This window comes from Erigeron canadensis, chromosome 5, assembly GCF_010389155.1.
Source record: "Erigeron canadensis isolate Cc75 chromosome 5, C_canadensis_v1, whole genome shotgun sequence".
In the NCBI taxonomy this organism is placed as follows: Eukaryota; Viridiplantae; Streptophyta; class Magnoliopsida; order Asterales; family Asteraceae; genus Erigeron; species Erigeron canadensis.
In genome coordinates, this window is record NC_057765.1 from 41,898,963 (window position 1) to 41,914,980 (window position 16,018).

Here is a 16,018-nt window from a genome sequence, read left to right on the forward strand (position 1 = left end):
GAAGTATAGATAAGTATAAAAAGTCGTTTAACTTTTATTTTAGTTTTACGTTATCTTAGAAATTATAATACTAGTAATAATATTTTCAATGGTGAATGCGTGGTATTCGGAGTTTATTTTCATATTCAAAATTTCAAAGAGAATGCGAAGTCAAAGAAAGCTAGGCAAGTTGAAGCTTTGATCTTCGTTTTTGAGGATGCACGCCATAGATTTGTGGGCATGAGTCTAGCTACTCTTTATTTTCCTTTTTCTTTATCTATGATCCTATAATCTGTATTCATATCTCTCTCTCTCTATATACACTAATTCTAATACCCGTACGATATACGACAATTATATAAATTGTATTAAAAAAAAATTCGAATATGTCTCATATATCATTCACTGGTATGAAATAAATTATGGTTAAAGTAAACCTATGAGCGAATATACATATATCTATATACTTATTAAAACAGTAGTTGACCGAATGATTTAAAGCCTTTTCAACATAAAAAGTTAGCTTATAAAATTGACACATGGGATTCAATCCTATGTGTCACCTCCATATTTTTTGTTGCGAATAGTTATCTTATTTTGTATTTTTACAAAATAAAAATAGAAAATATAATAGAACAAACACGCGGACCTATAGTAACCCGGCCCGTAATCTTATTTTCTTTTTAGTTTAAATTGTCTAAACCTAATCATGCTCTATCTCCGTATTCGATCTCTGCATCTCCATGACTCCATCGGTAACTCTAGCCTTTTATCTGTCAAGATCAATGATATCTTTGACACTAACTTAAACATTCTTATTACGTGGATGATTTTATTTTTTCACTTGCATATATATACCATCATATTCTTTTCCATGTGAATTCATTGCTATATATATTTTCTATTCAGTTTTCTGTATTTTTGTAATCAAATGCAGTAATTGGTTTTCTACAAGTTCTTATGTACAATCATATAATCATTATCATTAATCAAAAAAGGTGATAATTAAATTAATAAGGATATTTGCCATTGAATCTTTAATTGTTAGATAAAGTAATTGCTCTTGATTTAAGGAGATTTCGTACTGCTACTCCCATGGACACTCTATTTGTCATGATCCTTATTCTTTTATTTAATTTGACATATATGGTTATTACTTTATCCCTTACATCGTTATAGTTGAATTTGGGGTTATGAATTATATCCGTTTTTGGTCAGAGTGTTTGAGAAGTCACTGCAATATGCGAAGCCGTTTAGTCGCTACAACAATCCATGTTGATGCTGTGAGACAAGTTTGATAGTATTCTTAGTTACTTAACTTTAAAAGCTTATTGCTTTTACAACTTTCAACATCTTTTGTAATGCTGATCTTATTTTATGTTATGAAAGTTGTTCTCGATCTTTATCTTAACCAACTTGCAGGCTACTGATAAGTGGATACTAGTTAGCGGAATTTATGGTAATGTTCTCTATAACATTGATGACTTTTTAAGTATCTTTTTCCCTTTTATTTTAATTCTGATACTGTATATTCACATTGTACTATGATTAGCATGTATCTTAGAGGGTGTTTGGATTACGATATAAAGTGATTTTTTGATTATTACGTTTGTAAAACGTAAATAATCTAAAAAAGTGTTTTGTGTGAAAAAGTAATTATTTGTTATGAAAACGCAGTTTTGAAGAAGCATATACATACATGCTTTTTCAAAACGCAACACATAATCTATTTTGAAAACGCAACCTCAAACACCCCCTTATAACAATTTCAAGTTTTGGTTTAGTGCAATACACCTCTAAGATTTCAAAAAATACAACCAGCCCAATTGATATAAATTGACGATTAGTAAAGTGTTCACTTTTCTAAGGTGATGCATGCATTCTCATGATGAAGATGTCATACAAGACCTGGTCGTAACAAATTATTGTGGTGGATTATGTTTGCATGTTACAAAACTATCTATAGATTTCACATTACATAATTTTATCATCTAAAGAAACATGTTCGCTTTGTTTTTTCATTTTACATTATATAATTTACAGTTTTTTAGTCGGTTCGCGCATCGCACGGGTCAAAAACCTAGTATATATATATATATATATACATACATATGCTTCTTTTTGAAATATTTAAAATTTTAAATTTAGATACTTTTGTTTGATCCAATTAGGTTGGATTAAGTGGTTATAGCCTTTGTCTTTGAAGACAGAGATCAAAGCTAGGTTTGATCTTCATACCCAATAAGGATGAAAGTCTTTTTCTATTTTTAGTAAAATATGAAAACAACATCCCTACCTTAAGTAGGGATAAAACCATCTACATTTCAACTTTTCTTATACACCGTTGAAGAAGGGATTGAGACTCAAGCCCGTTGAAGATGACATTATGTTATCTTGCATATGACAATATAAGTATATAACCATCGAGTTAAGTTAATGTCTTATATCATCGGGACGGCTTGTTCTTTGATACATAGATTTATTTGTATGCATGGATGTAACCGAAGACTTTTTCAAATCCAAATGTCAATTAATAAATCACACACCAAACGAAAATGCCTTTGACATCATGACGCAGACGGGAAATCTGGATAGATAATCGAACATGTTCATTCCTAAGAATACGAGGAACAATTCTTATAAATTTTCGTTGATTCAAATTCAATAACGAAATTTAGGGATTCACACTAAAACATACACACATGTGATTAGGGGAAAAAATATTTTGATTATCCGAAAAACTGATCATTTCCTCATGATAAGATACATATAAATAATCAAGCAAAATTTGAACGGGCGTAAAAACATTAGTGGGCTGAAAGTTATAATGAAAGAAAATACGAAAAAACCTGAAAAAAACATATCAAAAGATCCATAACTCCTATAAAATGGTGTTTTGGGGCCTGAAGACTGGCCCAAACATATTTTAAAGTGTACAAAACTCTATACATCTATTTTTGTGTAATATATAATTAAAAGTGTGTACAATTTCTATACACTTTTAAATGCGTAAAAGTTATAGATTTCTACACGCTTATTTTTTTCACGCCCTACACATTTATATATGCGTATATTTTCTAATACACTTTTAAATGTATAAAAGTTGCATAAATGTCTACGCATTTTTCAAAATGTGTAGAAATAAGTGCGAACAAATCAAGTTTTTTGTTGTAATGAAAGTATATTAGATGTATGTCAACACAATGCGACGAAGGTAGTGATAGCGTCGGTAGGTAGCGACGACTAATGACGGTGGTGTTGACTGGTGGCCATGGTAACAACAATTATTATGAGTTATTGGTATATATAAAAGGTGTACAATAGGTATTTTAAGAGTTAAATAAATATTGTAAACGAATTTTATTAAAATTATTATTATCATATCAACCGAAGATATTGACAAAGAAATATATATTTTAGGTATACATCGAGAAAGAAGAAAAAAAATTGGAATACTAATATAAAAGTACATATATAATACACAATGGGTGAACAGACGTAGCTAGTACCATAATTATTTGAGCCATTGGTCTAATCTTTTTAATTTGTTAATGAAACAATCTTGCATGAGTAGGCTAAATATTACCATCGCAACAACATTATATGTGTAAATTAAACAAATTTAATTGAATTGAGTATTTTAAAAGTTGTACATTAATGTTAACGAGAGAAAGTACTCGTAAGTTACGGCGGTGAGATGGTGGGGTGATACCTAGGTCATAGAGTATGATAGTCAAATGCCTTAGCCGTACGGACTCCGCCCTCGGATTTAAAATTTTGTCGAAAGTATATCAAATGACATCTCTAACGAAAGATCATGAAATTTTAAGAACACCCATACAATTTTTATAATTTATCGATGTACGGTTTTTGAGATAAAAGATTTTGAATGAATTGGAGAAATAAATGATTTATGGAGGAGAGAGAAAAAAGATGATTGGTTGAGATTTGAGTAGAGAGAAAGAGTATTATAGTTATTTTAGATAAATATAGAATAGATAGGAGAGACATTTTGAGGAATTACTTAAAATCAATATTGAAAATTTCAAGTTCAATGTTGAAAATCTAAAGAAAATTTGTTTTATAATATAGTATAGATTATTGATTTTTTTTTGTTCAATCAGCCACGTACGAACACTATATGCTAGCTCATGATATTTTCTAAGAATAAAATTTGAATATGTGGAAATAAGGTCTACTGAAAATTAATCATGAATCGATATTAATTAGGTCGGTAGTGAAATATATAACCATGCGTACGTATACAGTAGTTAGACAACATTCAAATTCATCCATCAGGCTACATTCCTTTATTTATAAATGCATTATTACATATATATATATATATATATATGTCCGTGTGATGTCAATCAAACATTAACTAATTAATATAGTTTGAACATGTTGAAATTCTCCGACTAGATCGTTAAAAAGAAAGTTAAGGATAGCTTGGAAAACTTCGGTCAAAACCTGCATAAACGTGGGACTTTGCAGCATGCCGGTTTGTGGTAGGGATGAATTGCAAGTCGAGAGTGGTGTAGCAACAACAACGCTGCAATTTACGACGGATACAAGGTTAGATAGCAGTGTCTGTACCAGTGTCTGTGCGTCTGGTACAACCATAGTGAAAACTCCCAGGCTATTTGTTAAAGCTGTTTGTACCACAATCCCACCGCACATTAATTGGACTGTAGCATCTGCATTAATTAATTATGCATATATGTCAATTGCAAAAAAAAAAATAAAGAGTCAGCTCTTGGGATTAGAAAAGAAAAAAGAAATTAAAATACTTATGAGTATATAACAAAAAATAAAACATTATGCATATATGTATTAATATATAACTATAACTTACTTGTAAAGGGAGGAGTTGGGATAGCAGAATTCACAACTTGGGCGCCATTCAAAGAACAAAAGACAGTTCCCGTGATTCTATAAACGCTAATATTATTAGAAGGCGGCTGCTGCTGAGCTTGGGGTGCCACAACTACTACTACTAAAGCAACTACCAAAAGCGTGGCACAATATTTCATTGATGCCTCCATTATTGATCTATATATATATGATGTATATCATTCAGCTGCTAGCTTTTGTGTTTTTATAATTAAGTTGATGTTTATCGCATTTGATACAACCTGCTATATATAGATCGAGTACGTACGCGGCCTATTTACAAGGCAATTCTTAGAGACATCATAGTTGCTAGCTAGCTAATGGAGTTTCGAATAGATATACATTATCTCTATAAATTTAAATTGATTTTCTATATATGGATATAAAATCCTAAAAGAGATAATTCTAAAATGTGTCACCCACATGACTAGTTGTAATATAAAATGCAACCTAAATGCACTTATTGTGAGGTTATATGTTACTAGCAATACAAAATTGATTTTGTTGTGTAACTTTGTCATAGCACACAAATTTTCAAATGCATATATGACTTTTTATTTGTAAAATCACATAAAATGTGAAAATTAAAAACACAAATGAAACGATATTTATTTTCAAAATTAACAATTGTGTCTATGTGCTTTAAGAGTTGAAAGCTGTCATTTGGTACAAAGCATCAGTTACATTTTTAAAGAAACCTTACAAAAGTATTGAAAATGTTAACTAAATGTAGCCCAAAGTCTATTAGTGTTCTGTTGAAGCCCAAAGCTTTTCACAAATGGCCGGCCCTAGGGTAAGAATTGGTTTTTGGTTAAACTTTTTTTTATATACTATATTACTAACTAGGTGGTTCGACCCGTCCGGACGTCGATTTCTAAAGTGCTTGTGTTTGTTGCGGTTATCTTTTTTCTAAGGCGATAACGCATGCCATCATATTTATGTTTACCTCAAAAAATGATGTAGGAATTTAACAACATAAATGTTAGAAAAATTATTTTAAAAAAACAAAAATTTACAAATATAGATCTGAATAAACAAAAATACAAAAACCAAAAAAAGTATAGATATGAAAAACTGAAAATAGGAAAATAAAAAAAATTAAAAAAAAAACAACAAAACTATTTGGATACTTAAAAAGACAAAGCAACAAAAATTTAAAACATTGGACTAAATCAGAAAGAAATATAAGTGGAGAGGGTAAACTGTAATTTCTGAAATCTTCAAATAAATCCATAAAATTGAAGAATTGAAGAATTAAAAAAATGACAAAGAGGGGGATTCAAACCCCAAACCTCTTTTATAAGACGCAGAGGGTATACCACTCCATCCATCTTCAACTTTGATTTATTTGTCTGTCCATTAATTATATAAGCTATTCAATGTTTGTTAACACAAAAAGACAAAAAACAATATTTACGAACTATTGTTTTATTAGAGTAAGGAATAGTCAATGTTTTTTGTTTTATACCATGTCTTTTAAACGTATAATCAAATCATTTAACATAGTTTATTATAATTATGCAAAATCTTTGTGATTTGTGGTTTTTTCAATTTTCATCCCATCATTAGCTTTTTGCCAAATTTTCATCACGTGAGGGCAAGCATTTCTATCATTTTACCCGACTTCATCCCAAGCTAAAAATGATTGAGCCACCAATTTCCATTGGCGAACCTACTTATAGAGGAAGGGTAATTCAGGCTATGGGTATGTTGATTTTTTATAATATAGTTTATCTAAAAAAAGTTGTATTTGTTATTGTTATTTTTAGTCAAATAAATATGAGATATCAATCAATGTAACTAATTTTAAACTTGTAAAAGTTTTTTTGAAAAATATAACTTATAAAGATGTATTTGTATACATAAATATATAGAAAAATACGATCAAAAGCGGCAAAAACTCTTAAAACTTGTCAACAATTAAAAAAAATCCTTTAAAAAATCCCACCTTATCATTACTTTACGGCAATACGAGGCTAGCGAAGAAACTTTATGCTACGAGTCACATTTGATCCTGGTTTCATCGCTGCTTGCATCCATCCTTTTAACATCAGTCATTGTATAAGCAAACACCCAACACAGCCAGTCATATGATATATAGACTTTCGATTTACTTTTCAATAAAATTTATGCTCACACACACATTCAATTACAACTTATTTTTAATAATACGAGAGTAAGTACCCTCGCGTTACGGCGGTGAGATGGTTGGGTGATAGGTCATAAAGTGTGATAGGTCATGGAGTGTGATAGTCAAATGCCTTAACCGTACAGGTTCCGCCCTCGGATTTAAAAATTCGTCGAAAGTATATCGAATGACATCTCTAATAAAATAGTGAAAAGGGTTTGACGTTGGTCTCATGAATTGGAGATCATGAATTATAGAAGGTGTGATATGATATGATCCTTTTCAGAAGCTTTCCATTGTTTTGTCAAATATCCCAATGAGATTAAGAAGCTTAATGCGAAAGGATTATTTTTTTATTGTTGATGATGTCCCAATATTTTGAATATGAGACCCCAGTTTTTAACTATACATCTATAAAACTCATTATATATATATATATATCACAATCACAACGCGCCAATTGCCAACTCAAATACAAGAACTAAGAGACTGAAAATTCTTATATCGATAGAAATAGTAATATCTTCGATGACTACGATAACATGATAAAATCATGACTCATTTCTCCATGTTTGTATTGCACAAGCCGTTGAGAAATGGAGATAAATATGTGTTGAGATTTACCATCGTCGTATGCAACCCATGTACATTATGTGCAGTAGAAATCCTCTTGCATATTTACACCAGAATATATACTCGATCATAGTGAAGCAATCCAAATTAACCCGAAAACTAATGCAGCTAAAGAGGGATCCAACCCTGTTTATCATAGAAAAGGGAATGTAAGAATACTGTATTACAACAGCTATAAAAAACAAACAGAGAGTTAGTTGGATATAATAAGATGAATTTAATTTGTTAATGATAGTCCTAATGCAAGTTTGGTGTTTTAATGTTACAAAAAATTGTTGCTTACATAAACAGAAACTTGACCAAAGTTTGTAATTTCAAATAAACTTTATTTTAGAAAAGTACCTTTATTAATCCTGATTCGGTACCACATAAGATCATATCATTAGCTGTAAGCATGCTTGTTATCTTGCTGCCTGCTGATAATCTTCCAACTTTATGCAGTGTCCCCCTCAACCAAATCTGCTTTTTATGAATGCATTAGTTATAAATATATACACAAACATATATTATATATACAACAATTGAAACAAACAGTAGCACCGTAACGGGCACATGACACACCTCTAAGTTACTTGCAGAAGAGCTGGTGTTTAAGTATATAAAGTCCTCAACTACGCTTATTGCTACAACATTTGATCTTTTCTCGGGTACTATTGATACTTGAGCCTTACATTGTTTTCTCCAATCCTGCATAACTTTAAATTAGTTGAGGGTCTATTATAATGTACTTAATATTTAATCATGTTTAATGATCGTTATTCAAACCTTAATTCTTGACCCATCGATACATGTACTTGCGCTATATAGCCAGTCTTTGTATAGTGCTATTGAATTTATTGGCTTGTTTTGCATTCTCCAACTCTTGGACGCTGTTTTGATTTCTTGTTGTTTGTTGTTCCCAATACTTAACTCCTAAAATAGTCAGATTAATAAACTTAGATCTCTTTAAACTATAAGCTTGATAGGATTATTCTTGGAAGAAAACCAGCGCCAAAACCAACCTGTATGCTCGAGTCCATGCAGCCTATGTAAACTTTCCCTTGGCTAGCCTTTATGCATTTAACGTTCTTGTTCTTTAGAACATCCTTCACCTTTCTTGATGAATCAAATACCTGCATGATATCATACTTTTTTATTGTCAACAGTTTCTTGGTACAAATAGATTTGCTCTTACTCTTAGTACTATAATTAGTTACCTTCAATTTATGGTTGTGGGTAACTACAAAAATTACTTCACCGAAACTCTCAAGACTTTGAATAGCGTCCTTGGTTGTTATTACTTCAATGCATTGCAATTTTCTTTCATACATCTGCCAAACCTACACTTAGGAAAACACTTCATGCAAAACTTGCCCTTCATTCAACTAACGCGGTAATATGCAGTTAACATGAGCTAAGCTTACCCTAATCGTTTTGTCTGAAGATCCGCTCAGAAGGCAATTCCCTGGTTCATAAAGTGCAAAACATGTTACTGCCTTCTTGTGCTCCTTTATATCTGATATAAGAGTTGTTGTCTGCCCCTTGATGTCCCAAACCTACAATTCACCTTTATATCATATTTTATCTCCATAATTCAATCAAGAATGTACTTTTTTTTGTTTACTTTTGTAGGATATTTAAGTTACCATATACAAATAATTATGTACCTTAATAGACCCGTTTGAGTAGCCGCTAAAAAGATGACCCCTGTAGTAGATGAGAGAATTTACAGCTCCACTACTACTGTAATCTGCCTCCAAAACTTGTGTGTGGACACAAGATATTCGCTATTAATCAAACAACATGTTGAGTTAGCTAGCCCACCTGTAGAATTAACTAGAATAAAAGCGGTAGAGAACCTACCCATTTATTGGGCATATAATAATCTGCAACCTTCAACAATTCCTCTGCCATCCATGTTATACTCGAAAGGCGTCTGAGTGATTCTCTTACACCCTCTGAAAGCTGAGTTAGTTTCTGCATGCCTGCAAAATACATATAACAAATCTATATATAAGGAAAACGGTTTTAATACGAAACAATAACAAAAAATAGTATAAACAGGATCATAACGGGGCACTATTTACCTCTACCAAAAGTGTAGTTATATATGCACAAACATGCTAAAAGTCTTTCATCTAATTCCATTCCAGGATGTACATATTGCTCAATAGTACTTAGCAAGATGTCACAAGCTGAGCATCTCAAATCATCAGGACCCTTCACTATTTCACATCCAATCCAAGTAATTGTTGTGAGGCAGTCTCTCGATACTCTCTTGTTCTTGCTCCTTAGTCCCCTTTCCAAAGCAATGAAAACAGGATTCCCTAGCTTTATAAGTTCCCGTGCAACCTTCGCACACCAGTTTTCTGTCCCACTTTCCTACATGTTCATAAGTTTGATACTTTAATATGCACGTTGCGTCGTTCCCACACACTATGCTACAAATTATCATACATTTTCTCCATTTTGGGAAAAAAGTAACCGAACTTTTGGTAATCTATATTATAACTCCATAGAGAAAACCATCAAAGTCTTATAATAAACTAACTTAAGATAACCAACATTCAAATATGACAAGTTAATGTAATCTGGCCCAGTGTCCCAGACAGATTAATAGGAGCGGACGTGTTAGTAGCGTTGATCAGGTTAAATTTATAGCTTTGATGTGTGCCATGAACCACTTAACTAGCTTAGAAAAGAGTAAACTGACTCTTTTGCAAAGGGTAAACTTTGACTTTTGCAGTCAAAGAGCCCTAGTTTCCAGTTAAAAGTAATATAGGTAATTTTCAGTATACTTGGTCATTATTCTCTCTATAATACTTATTACAGCCCTATAAAATTCTTATCGAGTTTATTTCCAATACTTAAAATTAGAATCATCAAATTTGATGTTGAAAATAGTATGTTTGACCAAGTAAGTCGAAATCTAGAGTTGTTAAAATGTTTATACTACCTGCAGTGTATCATCAGACCAGTCAATGGTTTTGACAATATTCTTGTGTAGTGTTGAGTTTAAACCAGCCTTCTTTACCAACCAAGCTATTGTGTATGGCTCTCCAGTCCAAGCAAAAGTTCCACCAAGATTCGATACTATAAATCCTGCTAATTGTTGTATATCCAAGTTTTCTTCACATGTCAGTGACTTGAAGAGGGTCTGAATTGCCATTTCCCGGTTCAAATTGTTATCTGGCGACTCTTCCTGTGAATACGTCACGTAAATATTTCAACGACTTACATGTCTAACACTGTTAATGTATATATAAAGATTACCACATATCTTACCTGAATATCTAATTGAAGCAACAAACTAGCTGCTAAAAGCTTGTATTCGTCTTGTGTTTGTTGGATAGCAAGCAATAAAATACATATGATGTTGACACCGCCTCCTTCTCGTAGTTGCTGTAGTAGACTTACTGAGGATGATCTAGTAATTTTATATATCACTTTCCTTTAGTAATAAATACGAGTAATCGCATTTCTACATATCATACTTCTGCAGTCATATTCTGAAGCACTAGTCTCGTTTTAGCCTAAGGTACGTTCCTGACAATATCTACCCAATTACTCATGCATAGGTAATCCAGATTGTGTTTTAATCTCTAACGGTCAGAGTGTATAAACAATAGTTATCTTAGCAGGAAACTGGTCAAACGGGTTGAAAGTCACCCCAAAGTTGTATCTTAAATGCATAAAACCTCCGGATGTACTATTCAAAACAAGTTACATTATTACTGAAATAGTACTAGATTATGAACCATATTTGGCACACTAACTAATATTTACAAGTTTTGGACAAAGTGTTCTAGGTCAACCAGACCTGTAATTTGACCTGTTACCCACCCTACTCACTCATTCTGCCACCTATAGTAGATTCAATCAAAATGGTGGATGCTAAAAATGAACAAATTTACACATTGAGTATATCCAGATTTTTTGAAAACGCACCTTGGCATTCTTAGTAGTTCATGGTAGAATTCAAGACCTGCACATATCGCATGCTCTTGGTTGCTCAGGATGAGAGAAATGAATGGGGCGACGGGGGTAAACTGTGAGATGTGGTATCTACATTGCCCATTAAACCTCATACATTTTACTAGAATAGCCGCCAAGGATATTATTTCTTCTAAGTTATCATTTCTTGGAACATTAACAAGACTCAAAATCACGTTTGGCGAACTGATTTCAGCCAAGTGAGTGTTGTTTGTGGAGTAGTCAAAAGCAGTCACCAACACTTGAATAATCATTAGTGACGCGGTAGTGGGTGTCACAAAAAGTGATTTCAAGCGACTCTTGTAACAGCTTGAAGAACAAATAATCTTAATTAATACTGGCATGATTTGAAGCGTTTTAATCTCATTTGGAGATGGGTTTATTAGATAAAGCAACACAGCTGCTTCATAAACATCTCTTTTCAAAGCATTTGCAAGATCACCAAGATTTAGCCCTTTCTTCATTATATCCTCTATTACTGACCGATTCGATGATACAATACTTGTAAGTATAGAAACTGATGCTCTCGTCACCCCTTCTTCCTTTGAAGTAGAAAGAGCCATTAGTAACTGATCCAAAATGACATCTTTCAATAACGAGTATTTTAGTCCTGGTTTGCTTGCTAGCATCTCATACACAGTTGTAATTTCAATTGTTGTTGAATCATCGTCCTCGTGTTCTTCTAGTTTTTCTGAGAAACATAACTTGGAAATCACTTTCTCCACGATCTCAGCTTGTTCGATCCTGTAACTAGTTTCACCACTAAATGAGACTTCATCTCTCCTTTGAGATATTTGAATGCTTTGGCACGTGACGTCTTCTTCATCTGCCAAACAGTTCCAAAATTCTTGAGATTTTGACATTATATTTTCTGTTTCTGGTTGTTGTTGTTGTTCGGCTGCACCTCTACGCAAGTTTCTCAATGATCTATCGAATTCATCCGCATATTCCTGATTATAACTTTCAGCAGCAGTGAGTAACCGCTACAAAATTAAGACATGAGAACTATACTTGTTATATATTTGTTTAGAGACAGAAATTTCAACTCATGTACTTATAAACCGGTTGCTTTTGGGTTATCATATTGTCTCAAACTGGTCAAACATGTATCAAAATGAAACGGGTCAAACGGCAAAACAATTCAAAAGTTGCCCAAAGTGTATTTTTAGTTTTAATAAAGTATTAGACCTCCTAAGTTACTTTTTCTAACAGAATTTAGAGTCAAGTAATGTAACTTTAGCAAATTAATTTTTACACACTATTTATCTATACAAAAATTACTGATCAAATGGTGATTAAGGTCAACCTGACCCGTTTTGACTGTTACCCAACCCGCCTAACTCGCCTTCTCTTTTGCCACATATTGTCAAACATGTAACCTTTATCGAACTACACCTTGCCTCCAAAAAACAATGGAGACTTTTTTAAGGAATACCTCAAAATCATCATCTGGTACAAGGTCACTGGCGTCTGAAAATAAGGATTGTGAATCTGACTGGTCTTCCAATAGAAGATCTTGAAGACGCTTGACACTCGTGTTTTCTATAACTTTCTTTGAAACAGAACCTTCTAATATGTCATCATTTGCATTCTGTTGAGGATGAACAATAGGATGCACCTTTACAAACTACATTTCCAAAAAAAGACAATTTTATCTCATTTGCATATGTGCTATTTTCAAGTTAAGATAGTAAGTCCTGATATGTGCACTTACATTGTGATGATCATGATGACGCATATGCACATGTTCATAGGAATTCGAAGATGATGTACTGCAGGCCTTTGTATTCCTGCAATAAGCTAACAAAACTGGTAAAATGATGCTTTATAACAGAAACTGGACTTTTTAGGCCAAACTTACTACTTTCTTTAATGAAATCTGGAATGAAGTTTTCATCATTTATAGCACAAAAATTTAGAGAAAAATTCTATATGCGTTTTGGTTTAGAGTTTACATATTTGTGCAGAGTTTCTGAAATAAATAACTGACTTTGATTCCTAAATTGTTTTGTTTGACCATAAATGCCAAATGGCATGGGTTGTTTTCTTTGGAACAAAGTAGCAATTGCTTATAATATCACCCATTTATTCTTTACATCATAATTAACACACATGAAGGTGTGAAGGTGTAAAGTTGTAATTATTGGCTTTAAGAAGCCAAGTAGTGGTGTGTTAGGGATATCTTATTAAAACTTATATCTCTGGTTATTGAGTTTTAATACAATTAATAAGTAGTTTTAAGATTGTTTCTCCAAAATTATCTCATTATACTTGAAGATGAAATAAACAAAGTAACAAACTTTGAATAATAATTAACTTCAAAGTTGGTAATTCTAAACTGCTTATTATGAGTTTTTATGCTAAAGTAAATATAAGTACTTACAAACAACTATATTATAATTAAAAAAAAAATTAAGCTAATTACCTAATAATTTCATGAGATTTCTTCTCATGATGATGAAGATGAGGTTGTTTCATCAACAAAGGAGATTGGCCATAAGAAATAACTTGATGATACATTAACCAAGCCTTATAACTAGTTGCACCCCATTTCACACTTTCAAATTCCAACCCATAATTATTATTAATATTATTCTCCGACTCGGGTCTCAAAGGCGCAATGCACGACTCGACCACGGTTCGATACAGCTCGGGTGCAAGCTCAGTCTTGACCAACCCGGGCAACACCACCAATGCTTGAAGAAAATGCAATGCAACCTGAAGCTCCACTTCTTGAACTTTCCAAAGCATGCACAAATAAAAATAAGCACAACAAACTAAATAAGCATTCGATATTCCATCCGTTATCCCGTTTTCGTTTAACGAAGCGGGTGCTTGAAGCATTTTCTGTGCGGTTTGAACTTGTTCCATCATACAACATTTTGATTGTATTGCAGCCTCTACATTCTGCATACCAAAGTAAAGATTTGAGACTACGGATTGTTCGTCGTACGAGTCGTGTTTGTAAAGTTTGAGCTTTGATGAGCATTTTGTTTGTAGGATTTTTCGGGTTCTGGGGTTGGAAATTATGGAGTCAATGTGATTATTTATTAGTGTTACGAGTCGACGTAAGAGTTCGGGGTGTATGGATTCATGACAATGAAGATGATGTGATGATGAAGAAGAAGAAGAAAATGAAGAAGAACAAGAAGAAGATGTGGAAGCCATTGAAGAGATAAGAGAATTGATGAAATAAAAGGATTTCTGTTATGGACTTATTATGAGAAGAAGTAACATGTGAGCCAAATTACAAAAAACTTATTGGTCCCTCTGTTTTTCAACAAACAGAACAGTTGATACAGACAAAATCTCTTCTTAATATGAGAAGATGTATTTTATTATCTTTTACTTTCTTTTCGCAATCGTACACATGTATTTAAGGGTGGCTTTTCTACATTTTGTTCTTCGAGTTTTCTTAAAGGAGAAAAAGAAATAAATTTAAATAATTATAAAATAAGTTGAGTTTTTGAGTTATTTTAAAAAAAGAAAAGATATAAATCCAAATAATTATAAAATAAATTGAGTTCTTGGATTTTTATTTTTTTTTTATAGAAAGGAAAGTAAATGAAATAATATTTGAAAGAATTTTTTAGTTGTTTTTTTGACTAAAAATCTTTTTTCCATTTTTACAATGATTCTGAAGGATTCTATCTCTTATAAAATGGGTTTTTCAAAAATGAATAAGTTATAATTGTCAAACATGGTTATTAACTTTTACTTGACATTATCTATTTCGTAACTTTAGACTTTAGAGTGTTATATAAATACATGTCACGATTTAGTTCTCAATTAACTTCTCATATGGTAGACTAGAATTATGATGAATATCAATGCACTTTAGGTGATGGGTTGTTTTCACTTATAACATCATCAATAGTAATTACGAGTTATAAAATAAATTATTTTGTAACTGTATCATAAGAACACAAAGTGAAAAGAAAAAAAAAGAAAAACAAACCTTTTATTCAACTTTATTATGGTATCATTATCGAATATTTGGTTCTTGTTATTATATCAAACTAGCACATTACCCGCAATGCGACGGTGATTGTAGTGATGACGATGTGGTGATGGGAGCGACTGTTAATGATAGATGACGTGTCAATTGATGTAGATAATTAATGTAAAAGTAATTTATGTAAAGAATTAATGGAAATATTTTAAAAGATAAATTATTGCTAGTGTAATATAATCATAAATGTTAAGGAGATAGTGTAAGTGAAAGTATTTAAAAAAAGTGTTAAGTGAAAATATTACATACTTTTCAACTTTTTCAAAAATAAAATGCTATTTTTTTATAATATAGTATAGAAGTGTATATATGTATATATATATATATGTATATATATATATATATGGGTCCTTTATTACTTGAAGACATAATTTTGCCATCAATTTTTATAATGTAATAAA

General features: G+C 31.9%; 2 protein-coding genes across 4 annotated transcripts; both read right to left on the reverse strand.

The window, feature by feature from the left end:
- Positions 1-4,320: 4,320 nt before the first annotated feature.
- Positions 4,321-5,054, reverse strand: LOC122598807 (phylloplanin-like). Its single transcript, XM_043771294.1, has 2 exons — positions 4,835-5,054; positions 4,321-4,676 (listed from the first exon to the last, which is right to left on the reverse strand). The coding sequence occupies exons 1-2, from the start codon at positions 5,022-5,024 to the stop codon at positions 4,357-4,359; spliced, it is 510 nt and encodes a 169-aa protein (XP_043627229.1). The 5' UTR covers positions 5,025-5,054; the 3' UTR covers positions 4,321-4,356.
- Positions 5,055-7,460: 2,406 nt separating this feature from the next.
- Positions 7,461-14,793, reverse strand: LOC122600970 (putative E3 ubiquitin-protein ligase LIN). Of its 3 annotated transcripts, none has more exons than XM_043773751.1 (16): positions 14,031-14,791; positions 13,320-13,395; positions 13,041-13,232; positions 11,561-12,588; positions 10,898-11,039; positions 10,569-10,814; positions 9,700-9,994; positions 9,476-9,597; positions 9,280-9,399; positions 9,037-9,168; positions 8,830-8,943; positions 8,635-8,745; positions 8,399-8,545; positions 8,195-8,320; positions 7,976-8,092; positions 7,461-7,759 (listed from the first exon to the last, which is right to left on the reverse strand). In XM_043773751.1, exons 1-16 carry the CDS (start codon positions 14,771-14,773, stop codon positions 7,742-7,744), a joined length of 3,729 nt encoding a protein of 1,242 aa, XP_043629686.1. In that variant the 5' UTR covers positions 14,774-14,791; the 3' UTR covers positions 7,461-7,741. The 3 variants fall into 3 exon arrangements, with proteins under 3 accessions (XP_043629686.1, XP_043629685.1, XP_043629684.1); XM_043773750.1 differs by having other exon boundaries at positions 8,830-8,952; positions 14,031-14,789; XM_043773749.1 differs by having other exon boundaries at positions 8,635-8,952; positions 14,031-14,793.
- Positions 14,794-16,018: the final 1,225 nt, after the last annotated feature.